Source organism: Colobus angolensis, unplaced genomic scaffold (assembly GCF_000951035.1).
Source record: "Colobus angolensis palliatus isolate OR3802 unplaced genomic scaffold, Cang.pa_1.0 Scaffold184, whole genome shotgun sequence".
Taxonomy (NCBI): Eukaryota; Metazoa; Chordata; class Mammalia; order Primates; family Cercopithecidae; genus Colobus; species Colobus angolensis.
Window position 1 is genome coordinate 457,455 of NW_012114977.1, and position 18,089 is coordinate 475,543.

General features: G+C 42.7%; 1 protein-coding gene across 1 annotated transcript in view; it reads left to right on the forward strand.

The window, feature by feature from the left end:
* SH2D4A (SH2 domain containing 4A) overlaps positions 1 to 17,145 on the forward strand; it is an 83,550-nt gene extending 66,405 nt beyond the window's left edge. Inside the window, exons 9-10 of the mRNA XM_011939785.1 lie at positions 14,226 to 14,449; positions 15,438 to 17,145. Of these exons, the coding sequence (XP_011795175.1) occupies positions 14,226 to 14,449; positions 15,438 to 15,530 (317 nt within the window). The 3' untranslated portion in view covers positions 15,531 to 17,145. The remainder of the gene's footprint in view (positions 1 to 14,225; positions 14,450 to 15,437) is intronic.
* The last annotated feature ends 944 nt before the right edge of the window (positions 17,146 to 18,089 follow it).

The window sequence follows — 18,089 nt, forward strand, 5'->3', positions numbered from 1 at the left end:
GGAAATGGGATCAAAAAGTAACAAAGGGGGCCTTAATTCTATATGGCAGGATTTTCTTTTCTTTTTTTTTGGAGATGGAGTCTTACTCTGCTGCCCAGCCCAGGCTGGAGTACAGTAGCGCCATCTAGGCTCATTGCCAGCTCTGTCTCCTGGGTTCAAGCGATTCTCCTGCCTCAGTCTCCCAAGTAGCTAGAACTACAGGTGCCTGCCAGCACATCCAGATAATTTTTGTATTTTTAATAGAGACGGGGTTTTGCCTTGTTAGCCAGGCTGGTCTCAAACTCCTGACCTCAAGTGATCTGCCTGCCTGAGCCTCTCAAAAGCACCGGGATTATAGGTATGAGCCACCACACCTGCCCTGGCAAGTTTTATTTCTTAAGAAAAACAGATAAGAAGTAAATATGGCTGTTAATATTCATTGTACCTGGAGAATAGATATAACATTTGTTATATCACTGGTGTTGTATTTTTCTTGGTACTTTCTTTGTGTTTAAAATATTTCATAAGAAAAATCATTTTTTAATGAAGAAAAGGGAAAAAATTAAAATTCGTATGATCTCTTTCATGCCTGTGGTTTTGAGGATTTCTGAGATTATTTTGCCTAATTACACTGAGAACCTAAATCTAGCTTCATTAAGGAGACAACTAACTGCTCAATTCAGTGTTGTCTATTGCAAGCAGACCAGCACAGTCTCACCAAGAAAGCTGCCTCCATGGTTAATTTTATGGGTCAACTTGACTGGGCCATGGTCCCAGATACTTGGCCAAAAATTATTCTGGATGTTTCTGGGAAGAATTTTTTGGATGAGATTAGTTTTTGTTATTATTATTATTATTGAGACAGAGTATCACTCTGTTGCCCAGGCTGGAGTGCAATGGCATGATCTCAGCTCACTGTAACCTCTGCCTCCTGGGTTCAAGCAATTCTCCTGCCTCAGCCTCCCGAGTAGCTGTAATTACAAGTGTGCACCACCACGTCCAGCTAATTTTTGTATTTTTAGTAGATAAGGGGTTTTGCCCTGTTGGTCAGGCTGGTCTCAAACTCCTGACCTCAAGTGAGCCACCCACCTCGGTCTCTCAAAGTGCTGTGATTATAGGCGTGAGCCTTTTAAGAGACAAGGTCTTTGTTGCCTAGGCTGGAGCACAGTGGCACAATTATAACTCACTGCAGTCTCGAACTCCTAGGCTCAAGTGATCTTCCCATCTCAATCTCCTGAGCAGCTGGAACTATAAGCCTGCAATACCATGTCTGGCTAATTTTTTAATTTTTTGTAGAGACAGGACCTCACTGTTGCTCAGGCTGGTCTGAAATGCCTGGCCTCAAGCAGTCCTCCCTCCTCAGCCTTCCAAAGAACTGAGATTACAGGCATGAGTCACTATGACTGTTTTCTTTCTTTTTTCTCTATTTCATAGCAACTATCCTAGAGGATGGGAGGTCCTATGTCCTCATGGTTTTGATTTACATTTCCCTAATGACTAGTAATGTTAAGCACCTTTTCATTTGCTTATTGGCCATTTGTATATCTTCTTTGAAAAATGTTTACTTGAACTCTTTGCCCAGTTTTGGATTGGGTTCCTGTTGAATTGTAAGAGTTCTCTATACAGTATATTCTGGGTATCAATCCTTTATTAGATACCGAATTTAAAAATATTTTTGCCTGTTTTATGGGTTGCCTTTTTAATCTGTTGAGAGTGTCTTTTGATGTATAAAATGCTTGAATTTTTATGAAGTTCAATGTGCCTCTTTTTTTCTTGTGTTGCTGGTGCCTTTGGTGTCGTATGTAAGAAATCACTGCCAAATCCAATGTTGCGAAGATTTGACCCTCTGTCTTCTTCTGAAAGTGTTCCAGCTTTAGGTCTTACATTTACGTCTTTGATCCCTTTTGAGTTAATTTTTATATATGGTGTTAGATAAGGGTCCAACTTCATTCTTTCACACATGGTTATCCAATTTTACCAGCACCATTTGTTGAAATGACTGCCCCTTCCCTATTGAATGGTGTTGGCCCCTTTGTCAAAATTCTTTTGACCACATCTAAGCATTTTTACTTCTGGGTTTTTTATTATAATCTCTTGGTCTATAAGTCTGTGTATATGCTGGTACCACGTTGTTTTGATTACTATAGCATTGCGTTAAGTTTTGAAATGACTGTGTGTGAGTCTTCTAGTTTTTTCTTCTGTTTTCAAGATTGTTTTGATTATTTGGGGTCTCAAGATTCCACATGAATTTTTAGATGGGTTTTTCTACTTCTACAAAAAATGTCCTTGAGATTTTGGTAGGGATTACACTGAATCTCTATATCATTTTGGATAGTATTGTTATCTTAATATTAAGTCTTCTGATCCATGAACATGGGATGTGTTTTTATTTACTTATGTCTTCTTTATCTCAGCAATGTTTTGTAGTTGGTTTTTGTTGTTGTTGTTGTTGTTATTGTTGTTGTTTTTAGACAGAGTCTTGCTCTGGTGCCTGGGCTGGAATGCTGAAGTGCACTGGTGTGATCTCTGCTCACTGCAACCTCTGCTGTTCAGATTCAAGTGATTCTCCCATCTCAGCCTCCCAAGTAGCTGGGATTACAGGCACCCCACCATGTCTGGCTAATTTTTGTATGTTTAGTAGAGACAGGGTTTCACTATGTTGGCCAGGCTGTTATCAAACTCCTGACCTCAAGTGATCCACCTGCTTCAGCCTCCCAAACTTCTGGGATTACAAGCATGAGCCACTGTGCCCAGTCATCAGTGTTTTGTAGCTTTCATTGTTTAAGCCTTTCACTTCCTTGGTTAATTCTAAGTATTCTTTTCTTCTTTTTTTTTTTTTTTTGAGATGGAGTCTCCCTCTGTCACCCAGGCTAGAGTGTGGTGGCACGATCTCCACTCACTACAAGCTCCGCCTCCTGGTTTCACGCCATTCTCCTGCCTCAGCCTCCCGAGTAGCTGGGACTACAGGCGCCTGCCACCACGCCCGGCTAATTTTTTGTATTTTTAGTAGAGATGGGGTTTCACCGTGTTAGCCAGGATGGTCTCGATCTCCTGACCTCGTGATCCGCCCGTCTTGGCCTCCCGAAGTGCTGGGATTACAGGCGTGAGCCACCACACCCGACCCTAAGTATTCTTTTTGATGATAGTGTAAATGGAATTTGATTTGTAATTTCCTTCTCAGGGTGTTCATTGTCAGTGTATAGAAATGCAACTGATTTTTTGTGTATTGACTGTGTATCCTGCCACTAAATTCATTTATTAGTTTTAACAGTTTTTTGTGGAATCTTTCTGGTTTTCTACATAGACGAGTGTATGATCTGACAACAGAGATAATTTTACTTCTTCTTTTCTAATTTGATTACTTTTTATTTATTTTATCTAACTGCTGTAGCTAGAACTTCCAGGAATAGTTAAATAGAAATGGCGAAAGTGGGCATCCCTGCCTTATTCCTGATCTTAGAAGAAATGTCATTCAATACTAACTATGATGTTTGCTGTGGGTTTTCCTACGTGGCCTTTACTATGTTGAGGTAGTTTCCTTCTCTTCCTAGGTTGTTGAGTTTTTATCATGATAGGGTATTGCATGTTGTCAGATGCTTTTTCTGCACTGAGATGAGCATGTATTTTTTTCGTTTATTCTGTTAATACGGTGTATTACACTGATCAATTTTCATATATTGTACCATCTTGCATTCCAGGAATAAATCCTACTTGGTATGGTATATGATCCTGTTGATATGCTGCTGCATTAATTTTGATAATAACCATGTTACTGTCATACTATCTTTTTTAATTGCCTATGTGTTTACCTTTATTGAGTTACTTGTTTCTTCATTTGGCTTTGAGTTACCCATCTGCATCCTTTCATTTCACCATGTAGCATCCTTGGACATTTCTTGCATGGCAGGTTTACTGGTAACAAACTTCCTTAGCTTTTGTTTACCCAGCAATGTCTTAATTTGTCTCCCACTTTTAAAGGACAATTTTTCCAGGATTGGCCAAAAGAATCAAGAATCAGTAGGATTCTTGATTGACAGTTGTTTTTTCTTTTAGTATTTTGAATATGCAGATAGTCCTAAACTTACAATGGTTTGACTTACGATTTTTTTACCTTATGATGGTGTGAACATGATACACATTCAGTAAACACCATACTTCGAGTACCTGTTCAACCATTCTGGTTTTCCCTTTCAGTACAATATTCAATAAATTACATGGGATATTCACTTTAAAAATGGTTTTTGTGTTAGATGATTTTGCCAAACTGTAGGGTAATGTAAATATTCTGACCATGTTTAAGGTAGGCTAGGCTAAGTTATGATGTTCAGTAAGTTAGATGTATTAAGTGAATTTTTGACTGACAATATTCTCAACTTATGCTGGGTTTATAAGGATGTAACCCCCCCATCATAAGGTAAGTTGAGGAGCGTCTTTATTGGCTCACTGCTTTCTGTTCTGCAGAATTAGTGATGAGAAATCTGAGGATAATCTTATTGACTGTCCCTTGTATGTGATGAGTTGCTTCTCTCTTGCTGCTTTGAAGATTCTTCTTTTTGAGACAGAGTCTCACTCTGTAACCCTGGCTATAGTACAGTGCTGTGATCTTGGCTCACTATAGCCTCGACCTTCCAGGTTCAAGCAGTCCTCCTGCCTCAGTCCTGTCAAGTAGCTGGGACTGCAGGCACATGCCACCATACCTGGCCAATCTTTGTCTTTTGACAGTTTGATTGTACCGTATGTCAGTGTGGGTCTCTTTTAAGTTCGTCTCACTTGGATTTCGTTGAATTTCTTGGATGTTTATATTAATGTCTTTCATCAAATTTGGGAAGTTTTCATCATTTCTTCAAATATTCTCTCTGCCCCCTTCTCCTTTTGATAGTTCCACGAAACATATATTGGGTCATTTGATGCCATTCCATAGGTGCCTTAGGCTATGTTCACTTTTCTTCATTTTATTCTTTCTGTTCCTCAAACTTGATAATGTCCTTTGTCCTGTCTTCAAGTTCAGTGATTCTTTCATCTGCCCACTTAAATCTGCCTGTGAATTCCTCTAGTGAATTTTTCATTTTAGTTATACTTTCAGCTCTAGGATTTCTTCCTTTTTTTTTTTTTTTTTAGGTTTTCTCTTTATATTTACATTTTGTGCATACATAGTCTTTGAGTAGATCTGTCATTGGGTCTTTTTCATTCCGGGACAGTTTCTGATTTGTTTTCCTTTGAATGGGCCATATTTTTCTTTGGATTTTCATGCATTGTGATTTATTGCTGAAAACTGGGTATTTGAATGTAATAATGTGGTAACTCTGGGAATCTGATTCTTCCTCTTCCCCAAGGCTTACTATTTTTTTTGTTTCTATTGTTACAGGCTTTCTCTATGTCAAGGATCAGCCTGAGGTACAAACTTAAGGTCTTCACAGCTCCTTTTTGAGCCTGTACCTTTCCATGGCCATGAATAGTCGTGTTATGATTTTCTCCATATATGCAATTATTTTTGAACGTCCTAGTCTTTAGTGTCTGGCTCCCAAAAGGGGGAAAAAATTAAGGGAGAGGGATTTCAAAATGTAATGACTAGATTACCTAGGTTTGAGTTGGGTTTTCTTCTCGGTAAAATGAGGATAATACTAATCTATCCATGTCATAGGGTTGTTCTTATAAAGTAAATCAGCTAATATTATGTAAAGTGCTTGGAGTAGTACCTAATACATGGTGTTTGTTATTTTGATTTATCAGAATTGTGCAGTTTAAGTTCATCTTTCCTGTTCCCCTACCTTTCTTTTCCTATCGTTTTGAGTAACAATGTAAGTAAGCAGCACTTCAATAGAATAGATTGTGATTACTGCAAAAACTGCGCTATGTTATTTCTACAAGTGTTTATTTGGGGCCTGTCTTTAAAAGCTAGGAGGCCACCTCAGAAGCAAACAGTAATTTGGAAGCACAGAGGGTCAACACCCTCACCAACAGAGAAGGAAGGTTTTTGGGCAAGTTTGGCAGGACATTGCAGGTGAAGGTTGAGCTTGGGTTTGGGAGGGATGGCGCAAAGAGACGGGGGTGAGTTTTAGCATTTCTAAAGTAATAGCTCCCATTTTCTGGATTTATGATCTTCTAAATATTGTTATTGCTGAAGTCTGCCTGATTTTGTCATCCTTTATGTCTTCTTATCCCATTGTCCTTGAACGACCATTTTTTCAGGTCGGGACTGTCTTGACCTTCAAATGCAATGCTTGTTGTATTCATTTGGTTCTTGCATCTGATAGCCAGATTCCAACATTCTTTAAGAAAGACCTTATAGTCTGTAATATCTGTCAACTAAGTAAATAATGTTGGAAAGTCCTTCTGGCCAAACTTAACATCCTGCTGACTGAAGAGTCATCCCAGTTATTCTGGCTTCAGATTATGAGTCTCCAAAGTATGTAGATACATAATTCATTTTTCCCATTAACATGCTTTTAAAATTCCCTAAGACAGGGCCAAAGAAAAAATAGAATTGAGATCTGAAGTTGTGTCCGGAACACCACGGGTTCATTTCTTCATTCTATCAACATTTTCCTACTTCTGCTAAAAATAAAGCAATATATTGGAGCGTAGAAACTGGCAGGGACTGGGAGTGAGAAGATGGGTAAAAAGATAGAAATCTGGGTATAGACAAGTTCACGATTTAGAAACTTTCCAATTATAAACAATTTTTAAACAAAATTGCACACATTTGCTTTATGTATCAATAGTTGATCATTAATCCTCTGAAATTTAATGAACAGTCTTATTCAAATGTAGATGTAATTAGATTTTTGATGAAATCTCTCCATCCTGATTTGTTTCTTTTAGCTGTCTTTTGCTGTCATGGCATACAACTGAACCTGCCCTCCCGGTGATTTGGTCCCACCAGTACTTTATATATATTTTAAGCTACTTAGCAAGCACATCCTCTTTACTTTGGTGGGATAGCAATATAGTTCACACGTCAGCGGTTTTTTTTGTTTGTTTGTTTGTTTTTTTTTGAGACAGACTCTTTCTCTGCTACCCAGGCTGGAGTGCAGTGACATGATGTCAGCTCACTGTAGCCTCCACCTCCCAGGTTCAGATGATTCTCCTGCCTCTGCCTCAGGAGTAGTTGGAATTACAAGGCATGTGCCACCATGCCTGGCTAAGTTTTGTATTTTTAGTAGAGACCATGTTGGTCAGGCTGGTCTCGAACTTCTGACTTCAAGTGATCCACCCGCCTCGGCCTCCCAAAGTGCTGGGATTACAGGCCTGAGCCCCCATGCCTGGCCACACTTCAGCTATTTTGATTTCTTCCATTTTTTGATACATTCCACTGACTCTTTAGAGGGTCAGTCTGAACCTCCTGGAGGTATTCTCTGGAATTGTTGTTCCCTAGAGATGGTTGTTAAGGTAGAATCCTGTGTCCCACTCCTCCCCACTTGCCTTCTACTCCTGACAGTTTGTCACGCACAGCTCCTTCAAAACGGGGACCAGATACCACCCCAGATGGAGCGTATGTCACTCAATAGGTTGCATTAACAAGGGCTCATGGAGGCTTCCCAAAATTTCTTTCAGTCTAACATCTTAGCAGACCTATGAGTCAGTAGTTTTGATCCTTGACTTATTAAGGAGCTTCTCAGTGATCATCTGTCCTATGATTATTTTGCTGAAGAATGGAGATTTCTTAATTGTGGGGCCATCAATATTCTGCCCACCTGTCACAAAGGGATTTTCAAGCTTCTGTCTTCACCGAGCACAAAGGAGTTATTTATGTGATTTCTCAAAGCCTCTTTGTTCTTAAACCTCAGATGACATATATATCCTGCCTCATTTACATGGATGATTCACACATTTTATGGAGTGGATAGGCCGTGGCCAGCAACAGTATATCACTGCTTGCGTGTGGCGGAGGACAGCTGGAAGTCCATTCCCGGGCAGGGCTCCTTTTGGCATGAAGTCTTCACCTACATTAATGTTATTAAAGCAAAGCACATATTGTCCAAATTATTCTCCATGGTCCCCCTATAAAATTGCTTAGTATTTGTTCAGATTGTAAAGCAACTGGAGAAGATGAAACAAAGAGGCTAAAACTACACACATTAATTTGGATTTCGGAAGAGTTAGCTTTTCTGCAGAACATTCTATGCAAGGCTGGCTTTTTCCTGGAAGAACCTGACTTTTCTCATCAATTACTCAGTGCAGCAGGCTTCCTGCAAAAATGTCACTATGTTTGCCAGTAATGTGGAGAATAGCCCATTGGCCCCAAGCTCTTACTTGGGTTTTTGCCAATGATGCACTGGAGTCCTCATCCTGACACTATCACATGATGGCAGTGGCTGTGGCTGTGCCTGTGCCTGGGAGCCCCAAGCTTCCCACTGCACATGCCCAGGACTGGACCCTTGTAGTTCCCTGTCGTGCTTTTGGAGTCCTGAGGTTGCCTAAAGGGGCCTCAGTGGCAAGGGACAGGTACAGTGGGTGTGTGAGAACCTAAGAAGAGAGATTCTGTTTTGGAGGTTTCACCTGGAATTTTGAATAGAAAAGGGATTCTACTGTTTAATTTAGTATTTTAAAAGCCATGTGTTTGTCTTCAAACTTTTGTCACCACATGCTTTCTTTAAAAAGAAAAAAAAAAGGGTCTTGCTCTGTCACTCAGGTTGGAGTGCTGTGGTGTGATCACAATTCACTGCAGCCTTGACTATCTGGGCTCAGGTGATTCTCCCACCTCAGGCTGCTAAGCAGCTGGGAATGCGGGTGTGTGCCACCACACCCAGCTAATATTTTTTGTTGTTTTCTTTGTAGAGATGGGGTCTTGCCATGTTGCCCAGGCTAGTCTCAAACTCCTGGTCTCAAGTGATCCTCCCACCTCAGCCTCCCAAAGAGCTGGGATTACAGGTGTGAGACAGGGCACCTGACCATGGCCATCACATGCCTTAATTTTTATTTCTGTATTATCACATGCTTTCTTGACAGTTTCTTCTGACACAGCCAGGTGATGCCACCTTACTTCTTTATGCCAAGGGAAAGTAAGTAAGTAGTGGTTAAGAGCATGTCCCTGGGGCCACAGTGCCTGGCTTCAAATCTGGGTTCCCCCATTAATTAAGTGTGTGGCTTTAGGCAGTCACATGACTCTTTCCTTCTGTCCCTGATATGTATAATGCAGATCATTAGGGGTTGTTCCTGCCTCAGTATGTGCGTGTCATTTGTTGTTAATATTTGTAAAGCACGAAGAACTGTGTGGCACATAATAAGCTCTAGTTAATAAGTGTTAGCCATTTAAGATAATGAAGTGAGGATGAATAATGCTAATAGTTCTGATCCTTATTAAGGAGCTTCTCAGTCCTCAGCAGCATGAATGCGAAGCTTAGATTTTGGAAGAGTCAATGATGCATTGTCCCCACATCAAGGCATACTACACATATGTAACCAGTGAAAAATGCATCTTCTTTAAGTTGCCAAGGTGAGAAATGAACACCCCTTTGTGAAATAAAGACCCATTTTATTTTCAGTTCATTCCACGAAAATTCCATGAGCCTGGTGGGTTAAAAAGCAAAACCCCAGAATAGGAGACAAAAAGCCTGGAAGTGTCATTTGCTAATCCTGCAAGCTTGGGTTACTTGCCTTTTCTGCATTAATTTCCTTATCTATAAAATAGAGATGATAACATCAGCTCTGCTTTTTAGAGAAAACAACTAACTCTAAAATGCAGTGGAAGCACACTGAACAGTGTGGTACGCCAGTGCAAGGCAGGTGTTCTGTCTGACAGAATGGGTGACAGCGTGGGCCCTAAGGTCAGCCAGCCTGGGTCTAATCCCAGTGCTTCTCCTGACCTACCTGAATGACCTTAAGCAGGGTATGCAAGTTTTCTCATCCATTATTTGAGGATAATAACAGTATGTCTATGTAGGGTTGCTGTGAGGATAAAAGGAAGTAATACAAACTTTATTTGGCTTTCATTTGATTTTTAAACACATTTTCCAGACACAGGACGTTGTACAAATGTACCCAAATAATATTTAGACCTGGTGGCACTTCAGAGAAAGACGAAATGCACCTCTTGTCCCTGTAATCACAATTCTTAGCTTAGACTAGAGGAAGTGGCTGCACCGAAGTGTCCCAGAGAAGGAAGTTTCTGACTTGATTATAAGACACAAGCATTCATTAAACCCTTTTCTGGCCATCTTCTAAGTGGCAGGTGCTGAGTGTGTAAAAATAAATAAGATGGAGTAGTTGGCCTCGAGGAGGTCACAAGGAAGTCGGGGAGGGCAGGACAGTCACGGCAGAAAGTTCTCTGAATTCTTGGATAGAAGCGAAAACTAGCTGAGTACACAGATGGAGGTCAGTACAGGTGAGGCCCTGCATTGACCACTTGAGTGCTCAGATGGAGGTGGCAGCAGGTGCGCAGCAGGAGAAACTGAGTCTGACTGCCCAGGCTAGGATCAGCACGCGTCACGCTCTTGAGTTGAATCTTGCCGAGTGAGTAGGAGTTTTCCAGGAGGAAGCTGTGGAGAAAGATACCACTGAACCGCCTTGTGGGGCAGTCATTAGCACTTGGATTTCCAACTGGAGCCTACTGGAGTTTGAGTTACTTTCAGGTTCTTGGGTCTGTTTAGCCTCTCCTATGTAAAAAGTAGTTCCCTGGGGCCTTTCCTGGGCAAAATTTTCATTCTAGAGAGGTTTAGAGCTATACTATCCAGTTAGGGTAGCCCCTAAACACAGGTGGCTTTTGACATCAAAATGAATCAGAAATAAGCCCTATTTCAGCGCTCAGTAGCACATGTGGCAATATTTGCATTATCACACAGAGAGCGGAGTGGGACCTTCGCCAGCTATGACGAACCCCTGTGCTGGTGCCGTTGTGTAGGCTCTCAGGAGTTTCAGTTCCTGCTCTGCCCCAGGCTCTTGAGGGCCAGACGCTGCCCATCAGACCTCACGCAGTGACATCTGCTTTCTTCTGGGCTGCCAGAGGTCTGCCAGTCCCGGCCTGGATTCAACTGTAAAATCAACAGACTGTTGCCTGGGTGAAAATCTGGTTCACTAAACTTATGGACTAAAATATTCCAACCTGGGCAACATGGCGAAACTCCATCTCTACAAAAATTTGCCAGGCATGGCGGCACGTGCCTGCAGTCCCAGCTACCCAGGAGGTCAAGGCTGCAGTGAGCCATGATCGCGCCACTGCACTCCAGCTTGGGCAACGGGGTAAGACCCTGTCTTAAAAAAACCATTATTTACCTCTTTTCACTAGCACAAAAATCTTCCTAGGACCTCAGGTTTGGTTCTTTTAAGCTGTGTGGAGAGAGTTCAGGTCAGAGGGAAGCAGCACCAATGTCATGGCCTTTAGGGCTGGGGGGAAGACCCCTGCTTCAGAATTCTTAGAGTTGTGCAAAGGGCAGCTCGGGGGATAAGTACCATGAGAAGGTTGACTGAGGCCGGGTGCGGTGGCTCACACCTGTCATCCCAGCACTTTGGGAGGCCGAGGTGGGCAGATCACTTGAGGCCAGGAGTTTGAGACCAGCCTGGCCAACATGGTGAAACCCTGTCTCTACTAAAAACACAAAAAATTAGCTGGGCATGGTAGTGGGCTCCTATAACCCCACCTACGCAGGAGGCTAAGGCATGAGAATCGCTTGAACCCAGGAGTCAGAGATTGCACTAAGCCAAGATCGCACCACTGCACTGCAGCTTGAGTGATTGTTTAAAAAAAAGAAAATATTGAGTCCTCGGTGATCAGTGTCTAACCTAGGATTTTGGTTTTGTGCTCAAGAATTCCCTATCCCAGCAGATAAACCTAACTGCTTGCCAGGAATCACAGCCAGGACACCCCAAATGCACATGCTGCCCCTGATGGATTCATGACAAATTGTACATTGACCTGTGTATTTAGCTGCACTAAGCCGGTTTGCTATTAACGAATAGTAATCCTCTTACAAAGCAAAAAAAAGCAAAGACAAACTACCTCTTGGATCATTCAAAGCCTAGTCTCCAGGGCACTTCCCTTTGAGACCTGCCCAATCTCATGGTGTACAAGGAATCTCTGCTATGACCTGTGCTTTGCCACCAATACGTTTGATTGGGTCCTGGTATCCCAGGAGATTAGATGGCACCAAGATCTGTGCGTAAGGCTTACAGGCTTTTGGAAAGTTTCAGTTACAGTAACTACAACCTCATCTTAAAAGGCATTTGACCTTAGTTAGCCCAGGTTTGGTGATAATTTTCCAGAATAGATTTTAGGAATTCAGATTCATCTGAATAATTTCCAGATGTCATCAATTATAACATCTGCCCCATCTGTTGAAACAACCTGGAATTTCATAGTGAGCCATCAGTCTAGGAGGAGGGACCAATCTTTTTCCAGAATGCTGCTTCTCCTCCAATCGTGGCTCCTTGTTTCTGAAGGGGACTTTTCAGGGTCATTGAAAAGCATCCCTGGGTTTCGGAGACAGTCTCATACAGTGTCTTCAGAGATTTGCCATGTGTACTCCCCACATGGGCTGGTACCTGGTGCCTTGTTTCAATGGATGATTGTCATGTGTGATTTCTCAGTGGGACCAGGTATGCTTAGGAAGGGGAAATAGACACACAGAAGCAGCAGCTGTGAACTTATATAGCCATGATTTGAGTACCTCATGTAGATAGTGGAGCATCTGAACCAAGAGGCTCCCTCAGTGTCCGTGGTGCCTGCAGTGTCCAGTGGGTCTGTCTCAGCGGGGAAGGGGTGAAAAAGCCACTGGACATGATGGGTACAAGGCATGTGCATCAGTCATCTGCTGGGAATGAGTATAATAGAGCCAAAGCCCCTAGGAGCAAGGCCCTGGTCTGTTTCAAGGACACTGACTATCTGCAAGTCGGGGAGACTGGCCTTTTCATCCACTCCCAGCTCTTACCTGGAGCTCACACTGGGTTGACCTTCATACACGGGGACTCTGCAGTGGGACACCTGGGGTCTGTGTCCTCCCAAATAGGAAACAGGAGAAGAGGAGGCAGGAGAAGGGCTGCTTGGATGATCTTGGCTAGGAGAAAACAGACAATTTTTAAAATCCTCCTGTCATTCAAGGTCTGTTTATAGAAGAGAGAACAGAAATGGTTTTATTTTACTCTGGAGAGAGTTCACTTCCCAATTAACTGTACTAACAAGACAAAAGGGCTCTGGGAGCCCATTGCCTTTTCCTAAGGTGGTTCTGTTACTGTTTTGTTTTCCTAATAATAAGGTACTGAGTATCAACAGGGAGCCAACAAGGCAAGAGTTTCGTCTGCTGAAATGAAAAAGGGCACGCGTAGAACGCTGTTCCTCCCTCCCAGATCACAGCTCACTGAATAATTCATTAACTTCCCCATCTTTCCAAGATGCGTTTCTGCACTTTCTATGAGCTTCACAGCATTATCTATTCATCGACGAATTATGATGGGAATAAAAAATTTGGAACATGAGTCACACCTCATGAGTTTGGACTAACTGGGGAAAAGGCTGGTCTAGAGTAAGAGTGTGAATTCATGATGTCTATATATAACTTCATATATGTATATGAAGACACAAATATAGTTTTATTCCTTTAAATGCCAGTGTAGTGTCATTTAGCAGTAGCTACAGTCGAAGGTACTTTACAGAACTGAGTCTGACTTGGCTCTGTCACTAAATTGCTGCGCCTCCCACACCAGGAACTCTCAACTTCAGCACTACTGCTATTTGGGGCTGGATAATTCTTTGTCTCATAGGCTGTTTAGCAACATCCCTAGCCTCTACCCACTAGATGCTAGTGGCATCCTCCATCCATGACAACCAAAGGTGTCTCTCAGACACTGTCCTGGTTGAGAACCACTGTCCTAGACCAAGTCAAATCATGCCCCAGGCCATTGAGTCCTTGTTGGTAAACTGAGGTGGCCTAGGGAGAGTATCTTAAAATCCCCTCCCAGATCAAACATTCCCAGGATGATCGTCAGTACATCCAGCTAGACCCTCATAAACTAACACCTGTGTGAAATGGGTGTATAAAGTGGAAATATGTTCCTCTTAAGGTTGACATTTAAGCTCTCACGTATACCTCTATACATGGTTTTTATACAGTTGGCCTCTGTAACCTATTCATGTCTAATTAGCAAATACCAGAAGAATATTCCGTGTTCTTAAGAAGCCCGAAACAGACTTAAAATTGCTCTTATTGTGTCTAAGTGTCACTGCCTCTCTATCCATGCAACTGGATTTAACAGAGGAGAGTTTGGGAAATGATTTGGCTGAAATACCTGCCTTTTTTTTTTTTGCTTTGCCACAGGAATTCTCACACTCAAGAAAGCAAATGAACTTCTTCTGAGCACAGGCGTGCCCGGCAGTTTTCTCATCCGAGTCAGTGAAAGGATCAAAGGCTATGCCCTGTCCCATCTGTCAGAGGACAGCTGTAAACATTTCCTCATCGATGCCTCTGCAGACTCCTACAGCTTCCTGGGCGTGGACCAGCTGCAGCATGCCACCCTGGCGGATTTGGTGGAATATCACAAGGTGAAGCAATATATAAACAATTTGCCTTCTGAGTTATTGTCCTATAGCAGCTCTAACAATGAATGACAATTACAAGGAAAAGGACTGAGACAAGGGCTTGGGGCGGGGAGGGTTGTCTTTGGTAATTGTTCCTGATAATCAGGATTGTTAACTGCATTTCATTTATCTTAGAACCTAGTTCTTCCTTAAATACTCAGGGAACCCCACTGGGGCAGAGAATACTGGAAATGCTAAAGAAAAAAAAAAATAAAAGCTGTATCCACATGGATCACATATGACAGCAGTCTTCAACCTTCCTGGATGACAATTTCTCCATGGACTAGGGGTTGGGGGATGGTTTCAGGATGATGTAAGCACATTACATTTATTGTGCATTTTATTTCTATTATTACATTGTTATATATAATGAAATAATAATACAGTTCAACAAAAGGTAGAATCAGTGGGAGCCCCGAACTTGTCTTCCTGCAACTAGACGATCCCATCTGGAGGTGATGGGAGACAGTGACAGATCATCAGGCATTAGATTTTCATAAGGAGCACACAACCTAGATCCCTCGCATGCACAGTTCACAATAAGATTTGTGTCCGATGAGAATCTAATGCTGCCACTGATCTGACAGGAGGCAGAGCTCAGGCGGTAATGTGAACGACAGGGAGCAGATGTAAATACAGATGAAGCTTCATTCCACTGCTCACCTCCTGCTATACAGCCCAGTTCCTAACAGGCCACAGACTGGTACTGGTCCATGGCCCTGAGGTTGGGGACCCCTGACCTATGAGAACAGTCTTAAGTTAGAATTCAATCCCTGGAGGGAAACAAAGTACCTGGCCACATGTGGATAAGAAAAATATCTCTTAAGATGATCATAAACCACGAAAGCTTCGTGTAAATCCTGGGTAGGCAGCTAGTGATGTCCTCTGAGGAAGTAGGAACAGCATGTGGTTGCTACTCACACTGTTTGACCCTGTGCCTTCTCATTGACAGGAGGAACCCATCACTTCCCTGGGAAAGGAGCTCCTCCTCTATCCCTGTGGTCAGCAGGACCAGCTGCCTGACTACCTGGAGCTGTTTGAGTGACAGCCTCCATCAGGGTCATCCTACAGCCTTCAACTGGGCTTCCCCCTGGACAAACGCCACTGCAGCATTTATGTGTGAAGCCAAAAGCACCCTGCAGCAGAGCCAATACTGATCAACTGAAAGCGTCCATGGAATCCTCATTCACACCTCTCTTCTGCACAAATACTGGAATTCAATGTCAAGAGAAAATGACCTCTGCTCATATTCACTCCAAAAGTAAAGGGAGAAGAGTCTCAATTTCAGCAAGCATCTGTCATGAAGGGTATGACCTTAATGATGTACATAAAACAAATGAAGAAATGGAAACCTTCTAGAAATAAAGGTGTACTTGAAAACCAGGATCTTTGTGAAGTATCATATGACCCCTGTACTCCCTCTGTATCATCTCAGGAGGTTTCAGAGGCCTGCTGATAACAAGTTTCACGCTGGCTTTGGAATGCTGGCAAACAAAAAAAACGAAAAAAAAACCTTTCCTGGCTGAGATGATGCTTAAAACACACCTCACTTACTGTACATGTTGGAACCAGGATATGAGAGACATAGAAGAACAGAAGTCATGAATGTAAATGGAATGAGAAGTTTTAAAACATAGGATGAGTGGCTTAACATGCATAAAAATACAGATGGACCTGCAGGAAAGTGAGCACACGTCACTGAGTTTGTTTTCTTGTTCTGGAGAAGGGGGCCAGGGCTTTGCCTGGCCTCCCCTGGCTCTAGAGTGCACCGAAAGAATTAAATAAAAAAAAATACATGTGCAGATGCTTATCAGTAGTGCATAGACCAGAACAGAATAAGCAGGCTGTTTGTTTGGATGCTACTTGTGGTTGAATTGTGTGCCCCCAAAATAGTGAAGTCTTAATCCCCTTTCCCCGTGAATGTGACCTGGTTTGGAAATAGGGTCTTTGCAGATATAGTCAAGTTAAGATGAGGTCACACTGGATTAGGGTAGACCCTAAATCCAATGACTTACATCCTCAGGAGAAGAGAGAGGTTTGATAATAGAGACAAATGCAGTGGGAAGATGACCAGGGGACAAGAGGCAAGTTGGAGCGATGCAGCCAGAAGGGAAGGGACACCAAGATCGCTGGCCCCCAACAGAAGCCAGGAGAGCGGCATGGGACAGGTTCCCACCAAGCCTTAGAAGGCAGCATGGCCCTGACTTCGGAATTCCAGACTCCAGAACCCGGAGAATACATTTCTGTTGTTTTAAGCTGCTTAGTTCATGCTGATTTGTTACTATAGCACCAGAAAGCTAATACAGTCGTTTATGTAATTACATCACCTGACACACAGGATTGACCCATTAATTGCTGCCCAGTCCACCATTTTCATAATGAAGTAGAAATGGGAGGTAAGAAAAACATTCCAGCCAGTTCTGTTTAGCCCTGGGACACGTATTTGTCCCATCAGGAATCTTATGCCCTGCTGCACCCCCCCCCACCCACCTTGGTCCACTCCCAGTCAGGGCAATGGCCTCTGGACAGGGACTGAGGTGGCTCTGAGCCCCTGGAGATCATTTTTCTGGGAGGATAGAAATTGGCTAGGACCTCTGGCCTAACTCTGTAGGTCAACACTCTTTTACATTGCCTTTCAATAAAAGCAGAATGATACAGCAGTGTGGTTATGAGCTTGCTGGTTGCATCCAGCACTGACTGACTGTAAAATGTAGCCAGAGAAGGGGATGGCTGGCACGTGTGTTCTAATGAGAAAGATGATGATGATGATTTTTAGAGACAGGGTCTTGCTCTGACACCCTGGCTGGAGTGCAGTAGTGCGATCACAGCTCACTTCAGCCTCGAACTCCTGGCCTCAAGTGATCCTCCTGCGTCAACCTCCCAAAGTGCTAGGATTACAGATGTGAGATACTATGCCAGGTAGAGCTAGCTTTGAAACACAGATCATTGTTTAACTCGTTCTTGAAATGTTCCATGTGGTTTATATTGTTAAACTATTGTAAGGATCCGTCTCTTTTTTGTTCCCATTATTCAACAATCATGGCATTATTGAGAAACTTCTCATCTCTTCCCACCATTTTCTGTGTAACTTTGGACAGGACGTTTTATCTCTGAGTCTCAGTTTTTGCTTCTGAACAACAAAATATGATTTAACTGGGTGATCTTTATTATTTTCATGCAATTCTGAAATTTTAAGGTTCCAGTGCTTCTCACTGGAATGAATGGAAAGCATCCCCTTGTCACTAATAATTAGGAAGACGTAAGATTCTAGTACTGGACGGGTGCGGTTGCTCACGCCTGCAGTCCCAGCACTTTGGGAGGCCAAAGTGGGTGGATCTTGAGGTCAGCAGTTCAAGACCAGCCTGGCCAACATGCTGAAACCCCGTCTCAAAATACAAAAATTAGCCAGGGACGGTAGCGTGCACCTGTAATCTCAGCTACTCAGGAGGCTGAGGCAGGAGAATTGCTTGAATCTGGGAGGCAAAAGTTGCCGTGAGCAGAGATTAGGCCATTGTACTCCAGCCTGGGCTACAGAGCAAGACTCTGTGTTGGGGGGAAAAAAAAAAAAAAATCTAGTGCCCTACTGTGCCTACAGTTATCTTGT